Source organism: Ambystoma mexicanum, chromosome 3p, assembly GCF_040938575.1.
Source record: "Ambystoma mexicanum isolate Mex_15411 chromosome 3p, UKY_AmexF1_1, whole genome shotgun sequence".
Classification (NCBI taxonomy): Eukaryota; Metazoa; Chordata; class Amphibia; order Caudata; family Ambystomatidae; genus Ambystoma; species Ambystoma mexicanum.
Window position 1 is genome coordinate 1,231,577,561 of NC_090925.1, and position 15,000 is coordinate 1,231,592,560.

Sequence of the window (15,000 nt, forward strand, 5' to 3'; positions counted from 1 at the left end):
AGGGCACGTGCCGGTAGAAGGACCTGGTGGTCCCTCCCAAGCGGGAGAGTCCCTGGGAAGGAGTCTCCCTTGCAGGGTGCGCTGGAAAATATCGGCCCTACCTTGGGCCTGGTTCAATGTTTCACAAAGTTCTTGAGACCCTCTGGAGGCAACTTCTGGAAGAGCTCCCTCCACCTGGCGAGTCTGTTCTTCAGCGCCTTTGAGGGCAGTGAGACACACGCCAAACATGATTGCAAACCGCGGTCTGAGCCAAGGCAACGTAGGCAGAGGACATGGGGGTCAGCAGTTGGGAAGAGACGGTTGCATGATGGACACCTGCTGGACCCTGTGGAAGTCGAAATGTGCCGGGGAGGAGCGTGATTCCTGAGGACCGAGTACCTGAATGATAGATAAGACAGAAAGAAAAGACAAAGAAGTATCCGAGCGTGGAATTACATGGCCGAAGCCAAACCGAGGAGCGCTGGTGAATTCGGCCCGTTCCCGTCGACGCGGAAAAGGGTACCGAGATGTGGCGCCGGAGGGCGGAGTCAGGACAGTGCATGCGCCGTGGGCCGCGCCTCTAAATTTGAAGGGGAAGGTTTTTTCTGGTGAAAAAGGTTCCGTCTCCCGTCCCTCGGAAGGGACGCCCATACAGTATGGAGGAAAGGGGATGGGACGTAAGAGTATGGCATTTATATATCACCAGTACACTTTGTAGATTCTGAGGTTTGTAGAAAGGAAAGGTTAAGGGAAGGAAAAAGGTTAAACAGGTTCTCAGAGAATGTGAGCACTTTCCCAGCAATAATAGTTTAAAACCAAGTTATCACCTCCGAGGGACAGTAAATATCAAAGTTAAGTGTACTAGAAGAGTCAGCAGGGAGCCAGGACAGCCAACGTCAATTGCAGCACAGTCTATGGAACTGAGGCATTTCTTATATAACAAAGTCTTGCACAAAGTTGTTTGTTGAACAACAAAAAAAGAAAACATTTAAATAAAAAATAAAAAAAACAAAAATAAAAATCACTGGTCACAAGCTGTTACACTTGTGAAGGGTAGAGCTGAAAACAACTAGCAAAGTAGCTACTGCAAGTCTCAACTGAGACGAGCACAGCTAAAGACACCAAGGCAAGTACCCCAAGTCGGAACAGTACCTTTGGTTAAAAAAATGGTCCAGATGGCTTCTGTCTGGTTGCAGTAATGCACATCCTGGGTTCCTGGGCCTCAGTTGTGGGGACGTCTGGAGGAGTTCTGCGGCAGAAATTCGGAGGTCGGCGGCAGCTACAGGCTCTTTTTGGATCAGCAGCACTTTGCGGTTTCAGCGCTCAGTAAACAGCACCACTGTGGAACTTGGAAACCGGTTGGGCTTCCTTCACTCCTGGAGTCTTGCACTCTGTTGAGGGCCTTTTAGCTCTGATCGTCCTGCTTCTGGAGGGTCCTTAGGAGGACTGCTGGAGCTTCTGGCCGGATTGCAGACGTTGCACTCGACTATGGATCTCGACCCCAGGCACTCTGCTCTTGCAGCAAAGTAGTACAGCCAGTCAGGGAAGATACAGTGGAGTTAGTCTTGGGGGTTAGTTGGTCCCACTAACCCAAGGGAAGAAGAAGTCATCCCTTCCGGAGCTTCTTTCGTCGATCGGAAAAAGGAGTCAGCACAGCATCAGGGTTTCACCGGGCAATTCAAAGGTCCACAAGGATGCAGCAAGCTTTGTTCACTGTTTCTTCGCCTGGTTGTTCTTCCCAGTGGTCGACTGCCTCTAGTCTCAAACCTTTGCCCTTTTAAGCAGGTTTCTCCTATTCATGCAGTCTAGATGTCCCTCATAGCAGGGTGGCAGTCCTGAAAAGACAGCCAGCCAGCCAGCCAATCAGGACTCTGTGCATTCAGGCATTCCTAAAGATAAAAGACAGGGGAGTTTTGGGAACCTCCCTCACTTCCTGCCCTTCCAGACACACTGGAGCCAGAGGCGGGTTTCAATACTGAAGCCCGCCAAAGGCAAAACGAACAAAGGGCTTAAACCTGGCTTGGCGCGCAGAGTAAAACCCAAGACCTCACAAACAGAAAATGGTGAAAAAAGAAGACTTGGGCCATTTTGATAAAATGGTCACCCGTGGGTGCTATACTGCAGCGCAGGATTCAGCCTGCGGTAGAAAAGCACAATGGTAGGAACATAAGGGGCTACTGTAGGATGGTGTGTGCTGGACCCACAAAGAGAAAAAGGTAAGTAAAGTGAATTTCACTTTACTATTCTTGGTAACAGTTCACACAAGAAAAGTTATTTAACCCTTATGAGAAATCTAAAGGATTTCTATGTAACACTGCACTGAAGGTGCTGTGCGTCACCATAAAAAAGTAGATGCCTATGGAGTTTGTCAGACTCCAAAAACCAAGGAAACACAAACTCCAAATCAGGACAAAAAACATGATAGAGTGAGAAAAAGGGATCACTCACTCCAGGGTAAAAATTAAAAAGTCCTAAAGTCCAGCAAACAAGCTGGGGGTCTCCAAGGTTGAAGGGAATCAGCACAGAAATGAGAACCCCCCCCCCCCCCCCCAACACTGAGGTTACAAATAGCAGCAACTGTTGGTCGATTCCCCCCCGCACCTCCACTGTCCAAAGATTTTGATAGTGTGCTGTTTTTTTAATTCCCACTCATGTTTCTGCACTAAGACCCTGCTTATAATGTCTGCAAGACAATTGCGCTTTCCCGGAACATACTGTGTTTGAATGTGAATGCCTCTTGAGGAACCACTGGCAAATATTTTCAGTGATTTGATATATAACACATGGCTGTTGTGTTGTCTGTGAAGGTTTCCCGGTTCCCCATAAAAAAAACTTTGAAAAGAGCCCAACACCATTTGGACAATAGGAGTTTGAACACATTTATGGGTCATTTCCCTTGTTGCGCTTACCACCCTTCCTGTGTGATGAAACGTGGGCCACGAGTCTGCCAGCCAGTCATGATACGTCCGTTATAGTTAGCTGCATTGGCGCATTGACAAACTATCTTCCCTTTAACACATTTTATTTTGTCCACCTTTTGTGGGCAAATACTAGTTTTTGTATGACCACCACCCGATCGGCACACTGCCTGTTGCTCGAGACCACTGCTCCAACAGCCACAGAGTATTGCATTAGGAATTATGAAATTGCAAGACATCGTGCAGAGTAGCTCCATAATTTCTCTGACGGCTTTGTTACATGGTGTTTGAGCAAATAGTGCTTGCACTCTTTCCTGAGATGGGCAAGCCATTGCCATTTTTATGTCGAATAGTGCTCCTGGAAATGGTTCGTTTGGCGTTGGAAGGAGGTTCGACTTCCTTTCATCGATAGTAAATCTCCTACGCGAGTTGCGATTTTCCATCTTCCGCATGTGCCGTCGACCTTGTTTTGTGCTCTCCCCGGTTATTAGGTGTTGGAAAAGATCTCAAGCAACTTCCCCTCTGTATTTTCTGGACCCCCAAACGTTTTGCTTTTCAATTTGTCGTGACTTTTCACAGGGAAGTGAAGCTTTCAGCTTCACTCCCATGGCCTTTTGCTCATTTTGTCATGGGGAATATGATCAGACCTTTATACTATCAGTACTGGGAAGATGTGCGTTAGGGAGAATTCTCATTTCTGTGCTCATTCCCTTGAACCTTACAGACCACCAGCTCTTATGCTGGACTTAGGACTTTTGAATTTTAACCCTAGAGTAAGAGACCCTTTTCTCTCTCGCTCATGTGTTTTGACCTGATTTGGATTATGGGTTTTCAATGTTTTTGGAGTCTGACAAACTCCATAGGCATCTACTTTATGTATGGTGACACAATGCTCAAACAATACAAAAGTGGACCCTTGGATAGAGGAGGACAACATTTATCTTTTTTTTTTACAAATAACAAATGATTCTTTTCAAATCTCATACATCACCACTTTAGTGTAAAATATTTTGAATAAAAAAACATTACATCCTCACTTCAGATCCATAGACATTCATCCCTACATTCCATTCATTTACACTCTTCTTTCTCATACAATCAATATCAATACAAATAACCTAACACTTTAGGTCACAGTCTACAATTAGATTCCCTCAATTCAGTCGTAGATCAATTTAACTGCCCGTCATTAATCACGCAGTAGGGGGACATGTGTTTCGGTTGTATCTTTGGACTCAAATATGTCCACTATGTACGTCAACCATCTTCAGGACACCTTCATTGCAGTGACAGAGAAATCTCTTTAGATTTCTCACAAGGTTTAAAATACCTTTTCTAGGGTGCACTACAGTTCCCAAGAATATTAAAGTGAAAAGGACTTTACTTACCTTTTCTCTTTGTAGGTCCAGCACATACTATCTTATGTGGAGTGCTGGGGAGTTACATAGTAGTCCCTTATCCTACATTCTCATATAAAACAGTTTTATGTTACCCTCACTACATTAAATGGCTGGTGGCAATGGTTTCATTTTTTCTACCATTGTGCTTTTCTACCGCAGACTGAACCCTCAGCTGCAGTTCAACACCCACAGGTGACCATTTCGTTAAAATGCCCCAAGGCCCCCCCCCCTTCCCCCGACTTCTTTTCTCACCATTTTCTGTTTACAAGGTCTGTTTTGGGTTTTACTCTGTGCGTTGAGCCAGGTTTGAGCCCTGCGTTTGTCGGGCCTCAGGGCTGAAGCCCGCCTCTTGCTTCAGTGTTTCTGGAAGGACAGGATGGGAGGGAGGGACCCGAAACTCCTCTATACTTTGTCTCTAGGAATGCCTGAATGCAACCAGTCCCGTTTGGCTGGCAGGCTGTCCTTCTAGGACAGCCACCCTGATGTGCGATTGACAGCATACGCTGTGCATGATTGGGAGAAACCCGCTTAAAAGGTTAGGGTTTTGGGACTAAGAGAGTCGACCACTGGGAGAAACACCTGATGACGAACCTTGAACAAAGCTTGCTGCATCCTCCTGGACTTTTAAATTGTCCAGTGAAGCCCTGCTGCTGTACTCAAACTCATTTTGACAGCGAAGCTCCAGAGGGGACGACTTCTCCCCTTGGGTTAGTGGGACCAACTAACCCAGAGACAAAACTTAACCGGACCATCTTTCCCGACTGGGTGTACCTCTTCGTTGCTGTATGAACTGAATGCCAGGGGTCGAGTAATCCATAGTCGAGTGAAACGGCTGTTGCAGTAACGAACCCGGCTAGAAGCTCCAGGTGTCTCCCAAGGACCCTCTAGAAGGAGGATGACCAGAGCTCTAGTCCCCTCACAAGGGTGCAGGACCCAAGGAGTGAAGGAAGCCCAACCAGTATCCAAGATCCGCGACAGTGCTGTTTGCGAACCGCTGAAACCGCTAAGTGGTGCTGAACTGAAGAGCCTGTAGCTGCTGACAACCTCCCAAGTATCGCAGCAGGAGCCCTCCAGACATTGAACCCACGACTGGCTCGGGAACAAGGGTCTGCACCGCTGTAGCAAGACAGACTCCAGTTGGACCAATCTTCTAACCAGAGGTACTGTTTAGGTTTGGGGTACTTACCTCATTACCTTTTTAGCTGTGCTCGTATTAGTTGGGAATTACATTGGCTTACTTTTAGAGTGCAGTCCAACTCGGTCTTTCTTTCTTGTGACCCTACAAGTGATTTTCTACAAACTCTCTACTTTGTGCAAGACTGTTTCTGATCTAAGAAGTGCCTGAGCTCCATAGACTGTTCCAATTGACTTTGGCTGTACTGGCTCCCTGAAGACTCTTCTAGTCCATTGACTTTGATATTTGATATTTGATATTGTTTGTCCCTCAGAAATGGTAACTTGTTGTAGACTTACTGCAGGGAAAGGCTGGTCTAGATTTAATTGTCCACATTGACCGAGAACCCGTTTAACCTTTTCCTTCCCTAAACCTTTACTTTCTGCAACCTCAGAATCTGCAAAGTGTAACTAGTGTGATATATAAATGCCATTACTGTCCTTGTGATTGAAGTCACCTCAGGGTGTAGGAATTGTGCAAGAAGCATATACAAAGATTATCCAATAACTTGTTTTGATTCTGAAAAGCAATTTTAAAGTATATTTACATTGTTATATGAATTGCCTTTTTAAAAGAACACTTTTAAAATCAATTTTTAAATAACTATTTATAACAGAAAGCTTGAGTAAGTGTTACTAGGCGACTTGTATTTACGGATTTCATTTGTACAGCTCACTTTTACCCTTCTTGGGATAGGCCTGGCTGCTCAGTCACACTACCAGCTTGTGTAGTACAGACCTATACAAAAGGTGGGTTACTTAATAACAAGCAGGTATAGTCTCACACAGTGAGACTACATCAATTCTTACCTAACACTAGGTTTTCCTTTTGTCTTTTTACCTTTCTGGTACCATTTTAACAGTGCGCACAGAATCTTTCAGTGCAGTGCAGTGGGGATACTTTTAGATCACCCTAGTCTTTTACACTTGGGATTTTTGGTCACTTATTCGTGCCCGTTAGGACTGATTTTCTATACTCTGGCCTGGTGGACAGATGCATAGAAGGCCAACCTATATTTTGACAGAGCCAACTCTGGGGAGCTGTAGCCAAACCAGTTCAGGTAGCAGTGACAGGCTGTCTAGGCTAAATTCTTCAGAGGTGGTGAGCTTGTAAAGGGTCCACAATGAGGTCAGACAATGGGCATCGCAAATTACACAGACAGGATGTATAAAAACACAGTTATGTATTGGCCAAAACACTATATATATCTTCTCAACACAAACTCCTGTAAAGGAAAGGTCATTATGCACTCAAGGTCCACAGAGAATGATCCCCAACTTTGTCGAGACCCAAGTTGTCTGGGACCTTTTGCCCAATAGTTCAGGTAAAAGTGCCACACAAACTTTGAAGCAGGAAAAACATTTAGGTGGGGTCTCTGGGGTCCAGTGAAGGGTTCATAGGGTTAGGGTACAAGTTAAACTAGCTAACAGAAGTAGCACCAACTTTCAGACGTCTTGCACAAGCAAGTAAAGGCAAAGCCAAAAGTGTTAAGAATAAAGGTTTTAGAAGCCCATTGTCTGATAATGGAAGTATAGGGGTGGGCAAGAAGCTCTGTTATTTACTCCCCCCCACCCCCCCTGTACCACCCAGGACAAAGGAAGAGGGTCCGAGGTTGATTTTCCAGCCGAAGGTCGCAGCCCTCTATGTGCATGGGTTGCAGGTTCTAGCTGATCTGTGGGTGGCGTCATTCACTGTTGCAAGCACTCTCGATGGAAGAATGCAGCAAAACTCGATACAGGACCCCTCTCATGCCTGGACTTGGGTCACGTAAGTGATTTCGGACAGTGGTCACTGCAGCACGGCGACGAAAAGGGAACAACTTCTGCTGTCATAATTTCCCTCCTCTCTCGGGTCCCCTTTGTGCTAGGATGCCGACATGTTGCAGAGGGAAGTCTCATAGGGCCAGCTGAGGATCCCTCAAGTTCCAGGTCGAAACGCACTTCCGAAGGCTAGCCTTTGCAGGGTACGGAGCAGATGCCAGGAATGGATGTTCACTCCAAGGGTTGAAGCTCCTTTGCAGGACTAAAGATTTTCAGCAAGACAGGGCTCCTCCAGGACAGCAGCAGAAGTTGGTAGCCAAGCTTTCTTCCAACGGGTCTCCGGTTTCTTTGCGCCTTCAGGTTGCTACAGGATCTTTGAGGAATGGGTGCAAGGGTCCTGTTCTCAACCTAAAAACGAGGTAAGAGCTGCTGCCCTCACTAGCCAATGACCGGACCGGGGGGTGGGGGGGGGGGGGAGAAATCAATCTCTCTCTCTCTTCCTTATAAGGATTTTCCTGGCCTCACAGGCCAGGAACAGGGATAAAGAACAAGATGGCCAAAGGACAGGCGAAAAACCATGTGGCACTTCCATGTTTTGATACTAGCCACAGTTAGTAGCCAAACACAGGAAAGCTAAAACGAAAAGTCCCCAAAAGTGGGAAAAAGTCACTGCTGCCACAAGCTTATCCTATTAGCACACCAACAGTAACCAAAAATCCTCAGAGTGTTAGTCTAAGCCAAAAACAAAAATTGACCCCATTGTACTGCAGTGTAAGCTGCATTGTACAAGGATTAAAAAAAAAAGTTACCACAAGTGATACAAAAGTACCCAAAAGTAGTAACACGACTAAGGGAAACAAGGTTTTTCCAGTACTGACAGCCTGAAGAACATGTCAGTTTCCCCATGACATATGGCCAAAAAGCTAGTGCAGTGAAGCTTGATGCTTCACTAAAAGTACACGTCCGATAAAAAAATAAAATTGATCAAGAAGTCTGGGAGGAAAGGTGCAGTAAAGAGAAATCTTTCCTAACAGTGCTTGTTAGGCAGAGTTTGTATGCAGTACCCTTTGGGACCACTACACACAACTGACTACTGGCGAAGCAAAATCAACCTTTAGTAGAAGTCTGTACTTCACAGTTTTTGGTAGGGAGCTGAGCAGCCAGGCTTATCTAAAGAGGGAATGGGAGCTGTAAGGATGTTACACAGGGGTCTACAATCCCAGGTGTTCAAATAAACTCTTACACTAAAAGGTTTCTTGGTTAAGCACTTAATTTATTCAACAGTCAGTAAACATTCACTAGAAGGAGGCAGTTAAATATCACACACCAATACACTTCAGTACTATACTACGTTTGAGGCATTTAAACTACTTTAAGGAGGAGCAAAAAGGAATAGGTTAGAACATGAAAGGATTACAATATTCTTAGACAGTGCAGATACTTTTAGTTCACCAGAGTCAATTCAATCGGATAGGCCAAAGTCAATGGGCTAAAGTCTTGGATAGGTAAAAACGATTCTAGCAAGTAAACAGTATAGTCTCTGTAGCAGTTCTCTGAAGTAGTTTGTAAGAAGAAGAATTATATGTTTGGTCACAAGCTGATTAGGCCTGCTAGTTGCAAACGTTTCAAGCACTTTCAGCACGAGGCGGTAAGTACTCTCAGTCTCGTTTTACAGTACCTTATAAATGAAGAAAAAGATGCAGCTGAAGACTTCTGTTCCTGGCAGTTCCTGCACATCTCGCTGTGCCTGAGCCTCAGGCGTGGGAAAAGAGGGAGGACGTCGGGGGACTCTTGCACTGCACTAGGACTGGTAAAAAAAACTGGCACTGGCAAATCTTCAATTCCGGTAGCAGTAGTAAAGCACACAAACTGGTGCCCTCTCTCCCTGGTTATACAGTTTCCTGCAGCACTCTGCGGAAAATACAACCAGCTCAGAAAATGGTATCCAGGTGGCTTAGTGTCGAGTTGATAGGTCCCACCAACTCAAAGGGAGAAGTCATCCTGGCATGGCTTCTCTGTAGAGATGAACTTGGCGATTCGGAACTGCAGCAGGGCTTCACCGGGCAAACCAACGGTCCAGGAGTTGCAGCAGCCGTCCTCTTCAAGCTGGTCTTCGGTTCTTTCGTTCCAGTGGTCGACTGCCTTCCAAGCCAAGAGACTTGCCTTTTATCCAGTTTCCTCCCATTCATTCCAGCCTAGCTGCCACTCACCCAGCAGGGAGGCTGTCCTTGCCGGACAGTCAGCCAGCCAATCACGCCAGAGTGCATTTGGGTCTCCAAGGAGACTAAGCACAGGGAGTTTCGGGCGGCTCCCTCACTTCCTGCCCACCCCAGACACTCAGGCGGCAGAAGCCGTCTTCAGTCCTGAAGCCTGCCAAAGGCGATGAAACAAAGGGACCAAACCTGGTTTGGCGCGCAGAGACAAACTCTAGAAGGACCTTTCCAGAAAGAAATGGGGACAAAAAGACCGGGACCTGTTTAAACAAAAGGGGGCTCAGACGCCATCTTGAAAAACATGGCTCCCGCTATTTAACGCTACCGGTGTTCGCGGTCGGAAACAATCATGGTAGTTTGTTGTAAAACCACTGCCACCAGCCATTTCGAGAGGAAAGATTAGCATTAGTTTAGTTTATTATTTATATAGCGCCGCCTGACCCTGGGGCATCCAGGCGCATGACAAAGGTTACAAGTTACATGGTTACAAGTTGCAAGTTACAAAGGTTGCATGGTTGCAGGTTACAAGTTGTGAAAGTGTTGCAGGCATGGTAAGAAAAGAGGAGCATTACATAGAAAGACATTATAATACAGTTGCTGGTAATGTCCGAGTGATAACGCAGTTAAGGAAAATATACAGGTTACGACGTATTTACAAGGTTAGGGAGTGTTCAGTTTATATGATATATACAACACAGTTGTAATAGGTTGGGGTTTTACTTTTGACTGCTACATGAGTATCTACACACAGGGGATACTATGTAACCCCTCGAGCACTAGGGTGTGCTGGGTCTAGGAATATGAAAAGACTAGTAAAGTCATTTTAACCTTCCTTTCTCTGGGAAACAATAGTTTATCCCAGAGATGGTATTTAAACCTTGGGAGAGCCTGAAAGGCTTCCCTGTGCCACTGCACTGAGGGTGCTGTGTGACAAATGAAAAGATGATGCCTATGTAGTTGTCCATAACCAAAGAAAAAAACAGAGGTAAAACACATTTCATAACACATGAGATAGTGGGAAAAAGGTCACTCTCCAGGTTAAAAAAAAAAAAAAAAAAAAAAAAAAAAAACCAAGCCCTCAAAATCCAGCAAAGTTGCTGGGGGTCTCTAAGGTGAAGGGAATTAGCACATTTTTTAGACTTCTCCCTAACAGTGCCGAAAGACAAGCTGGTGGCAGCAGATACACGTACTATTTGCGCATTATTTTTCATGTGCACATTCACGTTTACCGTGTGTGGCTACTAAAAGTAGCTAGTGCCCTGAAATGCCCATGCCACAAGATTTTTCACTTGTCCTTTGGCCATATTGTGGCCTGGCCTTCTTGCTACCTTCTCAGGTCAGGAAATCCCATATATTGTCATGCACTTGCCTAGAAAAGCTGCTGCTTTCGCGGGCTAGCCAGGCCTTGTGTGGGCCCTGAAAGTGGGCGGGACTGTCTGATCCCAATTCACATCCAGGGTGCCAGAGAGTCTGGGGTTAAGATATGAATGAAACCCGCATGGACCACTGCTGGCTGTTTGAATGGTGCAGATCCTTAGCATTGGTGGGCGTGGACGACTCCTGAAGAGGCCCAGCATCCTTTCCTGCGATTGGCCTGGTGAAGCCCTGCTGGACTACATGATTGGAGAAGGCTGCGTGTGGTGCTTCAACCGTTGGCCTGGTAGGACCAAACAGTCTCAGCGCACTCGAGGGTAGAGCCATCCTGAGCCTTCGGAAATGTCCCTGGACTAACCGGTGGACTGAACAGCTCTACAGTGAGCTACCTCGGCAGAATCGTCGCCATTCGCCCACAACTTGGTGGTCGCCAACTCCTGCCACAAGTCGCCTTCCTGTGAAGTTTCAGGTTTCCAGCATCAAGGGATCCTGCTCTGGTAGGTGTTCAACCACAACTGGAAAAACACCTGCTGTCTGCCGTTTGGGTAGCGGTCGCTGGAACTCACCTACTAACAGTCTGGTGAAGTATCCAGAGTAAATTATTGTGCCTACTACTAGCAGTCTTCCAGCTGTCACAGCTGACTATAGCAAAATCTTACTTCTTTCACAAATTGTTTTCCCTCATTTAAGACAAACCCTCCCACACAGCAACAAGCTATCTACAAACATAGCACATTATCAAAGCAATGTCACTAGACCTACCACGCACAAAACACCTGGGTCTGGGTGTTCTGTGGAACACTGGATTTTGTGGAACCCCAACTTCCACTGATCGTTGTTTGGCTTTTCGTCTATGAATGAAACACACCACAAGTGTCTCCACCACTCATCTAGAATCACAGACCATCAGGTACTCTGTCTACAAGCATTAACACAGGAATTGCACCCGCCTTCTCCTCTATCCCACTAATCGTTCCCTTCACCTTTTCTTGCTGGGCCATGCACTATACAAGACAATTACACAATGCATATGAATGAGGTATTAAAGTATTTTCATATAATACAGCAGTCGGAAGTGAAGCATTAATATTTCAAACTCACGTCCAGCTCAAAAAAATAGTCGTGCTTCTTTGATGCGATTTCATAGTCTGCACGCAGGGCCAGGTCATGCACCTTCAGACATTCTCCGAGATCCATCCGCTAAAATAGAACAAACATTATTAGCAAGCCAGTAAAGACAGCCACCTTGCACCATGTTATTTGACGTGGAGACATTTACGCCATCTTACACATCACATTTAACCAGCAAGGGAAAAATAGAGACAGAGCATCACTTTGTTAACCAAGAAGATAAACTTACAACTTTCTCTTTGGAAGTTTGAACAATGAATATCTGGAGGAGTCGGTGTAAAATCTGAACTGAACGGCCCATTACTGGAAATAAACATGCAATTCCCTTGGGCCTGGAGATGCTAGAGTTAAAAACATTTTTTAAAAACACGACAATGTTGAGATACCTTTAGGGGAACTGTGGAAGGAGTTCGTAAAATTGAACTTCGTTGGAAAGAGAGAAGGAAAAACCTGACCAAATATGTGTCCTCTTCCCCCCCTCCTCTTCCCCCCCCTCCTACCTCCTCCCGCTCCTCGCCTCCTCCCACTCCTCGCCTCCCCCCTCCACCTCCAATCAGGACTGGTTGCATTCACGTAACGGAGACCAAGGACAGGGAGTTTCGGGCAATCCCTCGCTTCCTGCCCTGCCAGACGCACTGGAGCCAGAGGTGGGTTTCAGTACTGAAACCCACCAAAGGCAAAGCGAACAAAAGGGTTAAACCTGGTTTGGCGCGGAGAGTATAACCCAAGAAAGACTTCACAAACAAGAAATGGCGGAAAAAAGACCAGGGCCATTTTGACACAATGGTCGCCGAGGGGTGCTATACTGCAGCTGAGGATTCAGCCTGCGGTAAAAAAGCACAATGGTAGGAAAATTAAAACTACTGCCACCAGCTATTAACAGTAGTGAGGGTAACTGTTAGGTAAGATTTGCAAAGAACTGGTAAATCTTCCTTTCCTGGTTCAACCCCAGAACCTTTTGCTTTACTAGTGGGATATTTTTCCATAATATCTCTGAGTGGGAATCTTTTTCCCTCGCTCACATAATCTTTAACTCTTTTTATGGGTATCATTTTTAAGACTCTCCATAGTGTCTTTTTAAAGTCATCATCTTTAAATTTATTGGCAATAAGTGCCTGTTGCTGTGTTACCGTAGGGGCTCCCCTTTTAACTTTCTTGTCCTAACCTTGAGTGAACTACAGATCATTTTCATTTTATTCTGTGAAACCAGCACACCCCACCTTATGTGGCGTGCTGGGGAGATACAATGTATCCCCCTTCACACTAAAACTAACAATTCTGTTACAGTGACAAGCTTACCTTTAATGGCTAGTGGCAGAGATACCTTGTATTAATTTGGTGCACCTTTACCGCTGGCTGTGTTTACAACTGCAGTAAAGGGACCGAAGGGTGTCCATTTTTACCAAAATGGCCCGGTCTTCTTTTTCGCCATTTTAGGGTTTGTCGTTTCTTGTCCCTGCCCCTGACATCCAGGGCGGGAAATTCCTTTGTCACTTGTCTTCAGCGGGAGTCCCCTGGACTCCTCCGCCCAGGCTCCAGTCTGAGAGCAGAAAGTGAGGGAGGAGTCCAAAACTCCCCAGCCCTTTTTCTTACGCCTTGCTTGAATGGGGACAAATCCCAGTGGGGGCCTGGCTGTCCTGACTGGACAACCAGACCACCCCTTTTTGTAAAATGCGGGGAGAGAATGCAGATATTGTGCTGTAATTGCTGATAAATAAGACGAACCTGGAAGCTGAAGACATGTCGACCACTGGAACTTAAACCGAAGAGGAAGATTAAGGAAAAGCGGCTGAGACAATTTCCAGCGACCAGAGAGCCTGCTGTAGCCCTTCCTTCCAATCGACCTGGGACCTCCGAAAACGACGACCCCGACCCAGAGCTTGCCGAGACCCACTAGACTCAAGGAGACCTGTATTTTGAGCCATCCCACGCGTTGCTGCGACCATGCGTTGTTGCAATACCCCGGAACCTCAAGCCATCGTGCGGTGCAGTCTTCCGAACTTCGCTGAAACTTTGTGGGCATCTTGGTGGATCTCCAGAGACATGAAGAGAGTCCGAAAAGTCCCCTCACCAGAGTGCTGGACCTTTAAAACAACGAGAATTCAACCGTGATTCTGTCTTCTTCTGTGCTCCTTGAAAAAGCGCCAAATCCGCAGAACCACATTCAGCCGCAAGGGAACCCTTGCCTAGAGCCTTCATCGATCCCTGCTGCAAAGTCCCTTCTGAGGTATTTGTTTTCAGTCTCCACAACAAGGAATCCACTGACCGGGTATTTGGCTGCAGACCCTGAAGTTCTCCTGCTGCAAAAATCTTAATGCTGAGGTACTGTGTTGGCTTCGGTATGTACTTACCTTAAGGCGGTTAGGATTTCTGTGTAGCTGTGGGTTGTTTTCTGTGATGGCGAGGCTCCTCATCCAGTGCACCCAGTCCCATTGCTAGAATACTGCTAGGGTGTCTTCTGCGAAGCCCCTGGACCCTCTTCTAACTCGTAAGAGAAATACTTACCCGTTTGCCCAGTTTTCTAAGGAACTTTTGCCACTAAAGAACCTATTTGGACACTGCCTGTTGGTCACTAGTCATAGTCACCCTCCCCCTCCCCAATGCTGCCCCCGAGAACACATGCTCCAAGAATAAGGGAAAGACTTTCAAGGGATTGGGACTTGTGCCTAGAAAAGGTGTTTAAAAGTTACTTAATTCTAAGAGTGAAGTTACAAAAGTTTGTAAATGTGTGATGCACTATTGTTAAAAGTATGGTTAACATCTTCTCTTCCTTAGCAACTGTTTTGCCAGTCTAATAGAAAGTAGATGTGAAGGTATTTTACTCTCCTGTGATTAGGTTGTGCCTCTTCCCAAAAGTAGAGTGTTGGTTTCATCAGATTAGTCCTTTGAGGAGAATTGTAGTGTCCCCCAACTGGGTCTTGCTTCCGCTGACTTGCTGCTAGCCTGTCCTTAATAAGTCTGTATTAGGTTGTTGCCTACCTAGAATAACTTGGAGTCATTCAGTAAAGTGTGACATTGGGTTTTACCTTCCCCTTCATTGTAGGGTTAAAA

At 46.0% G+C, this 15,000-nt stretch overlaps 1 protein-coding gene across 3 annotated transcripts in view; it reads right to left on the minus strand.

The window, feature by feature from the left end:
* The window catches only part of LUC7L2 (LUC7 like 2, pre-mRNA splicing factor), a 291,524-nt gene that overhangs the window by 179,546 nt on the left and 96,978 nt on the right, over nucleotides 1-15,000 (minus strand). For all 3 annotated transcript variants that reach the window (XM_069652700.1, XM_069652701.1, XM_069652702.1), the window contains one exon: nucleotides 11,920-12,018. In XM_069652700.1, coding sequence (XP_069508801.1) covers nucleotides 11,920-12,018 — 99 coding nt within the window. The remainder of the gene's footprint in view (nucleotides 1-11,919; nucleotides 12,019-15,000) is intronic.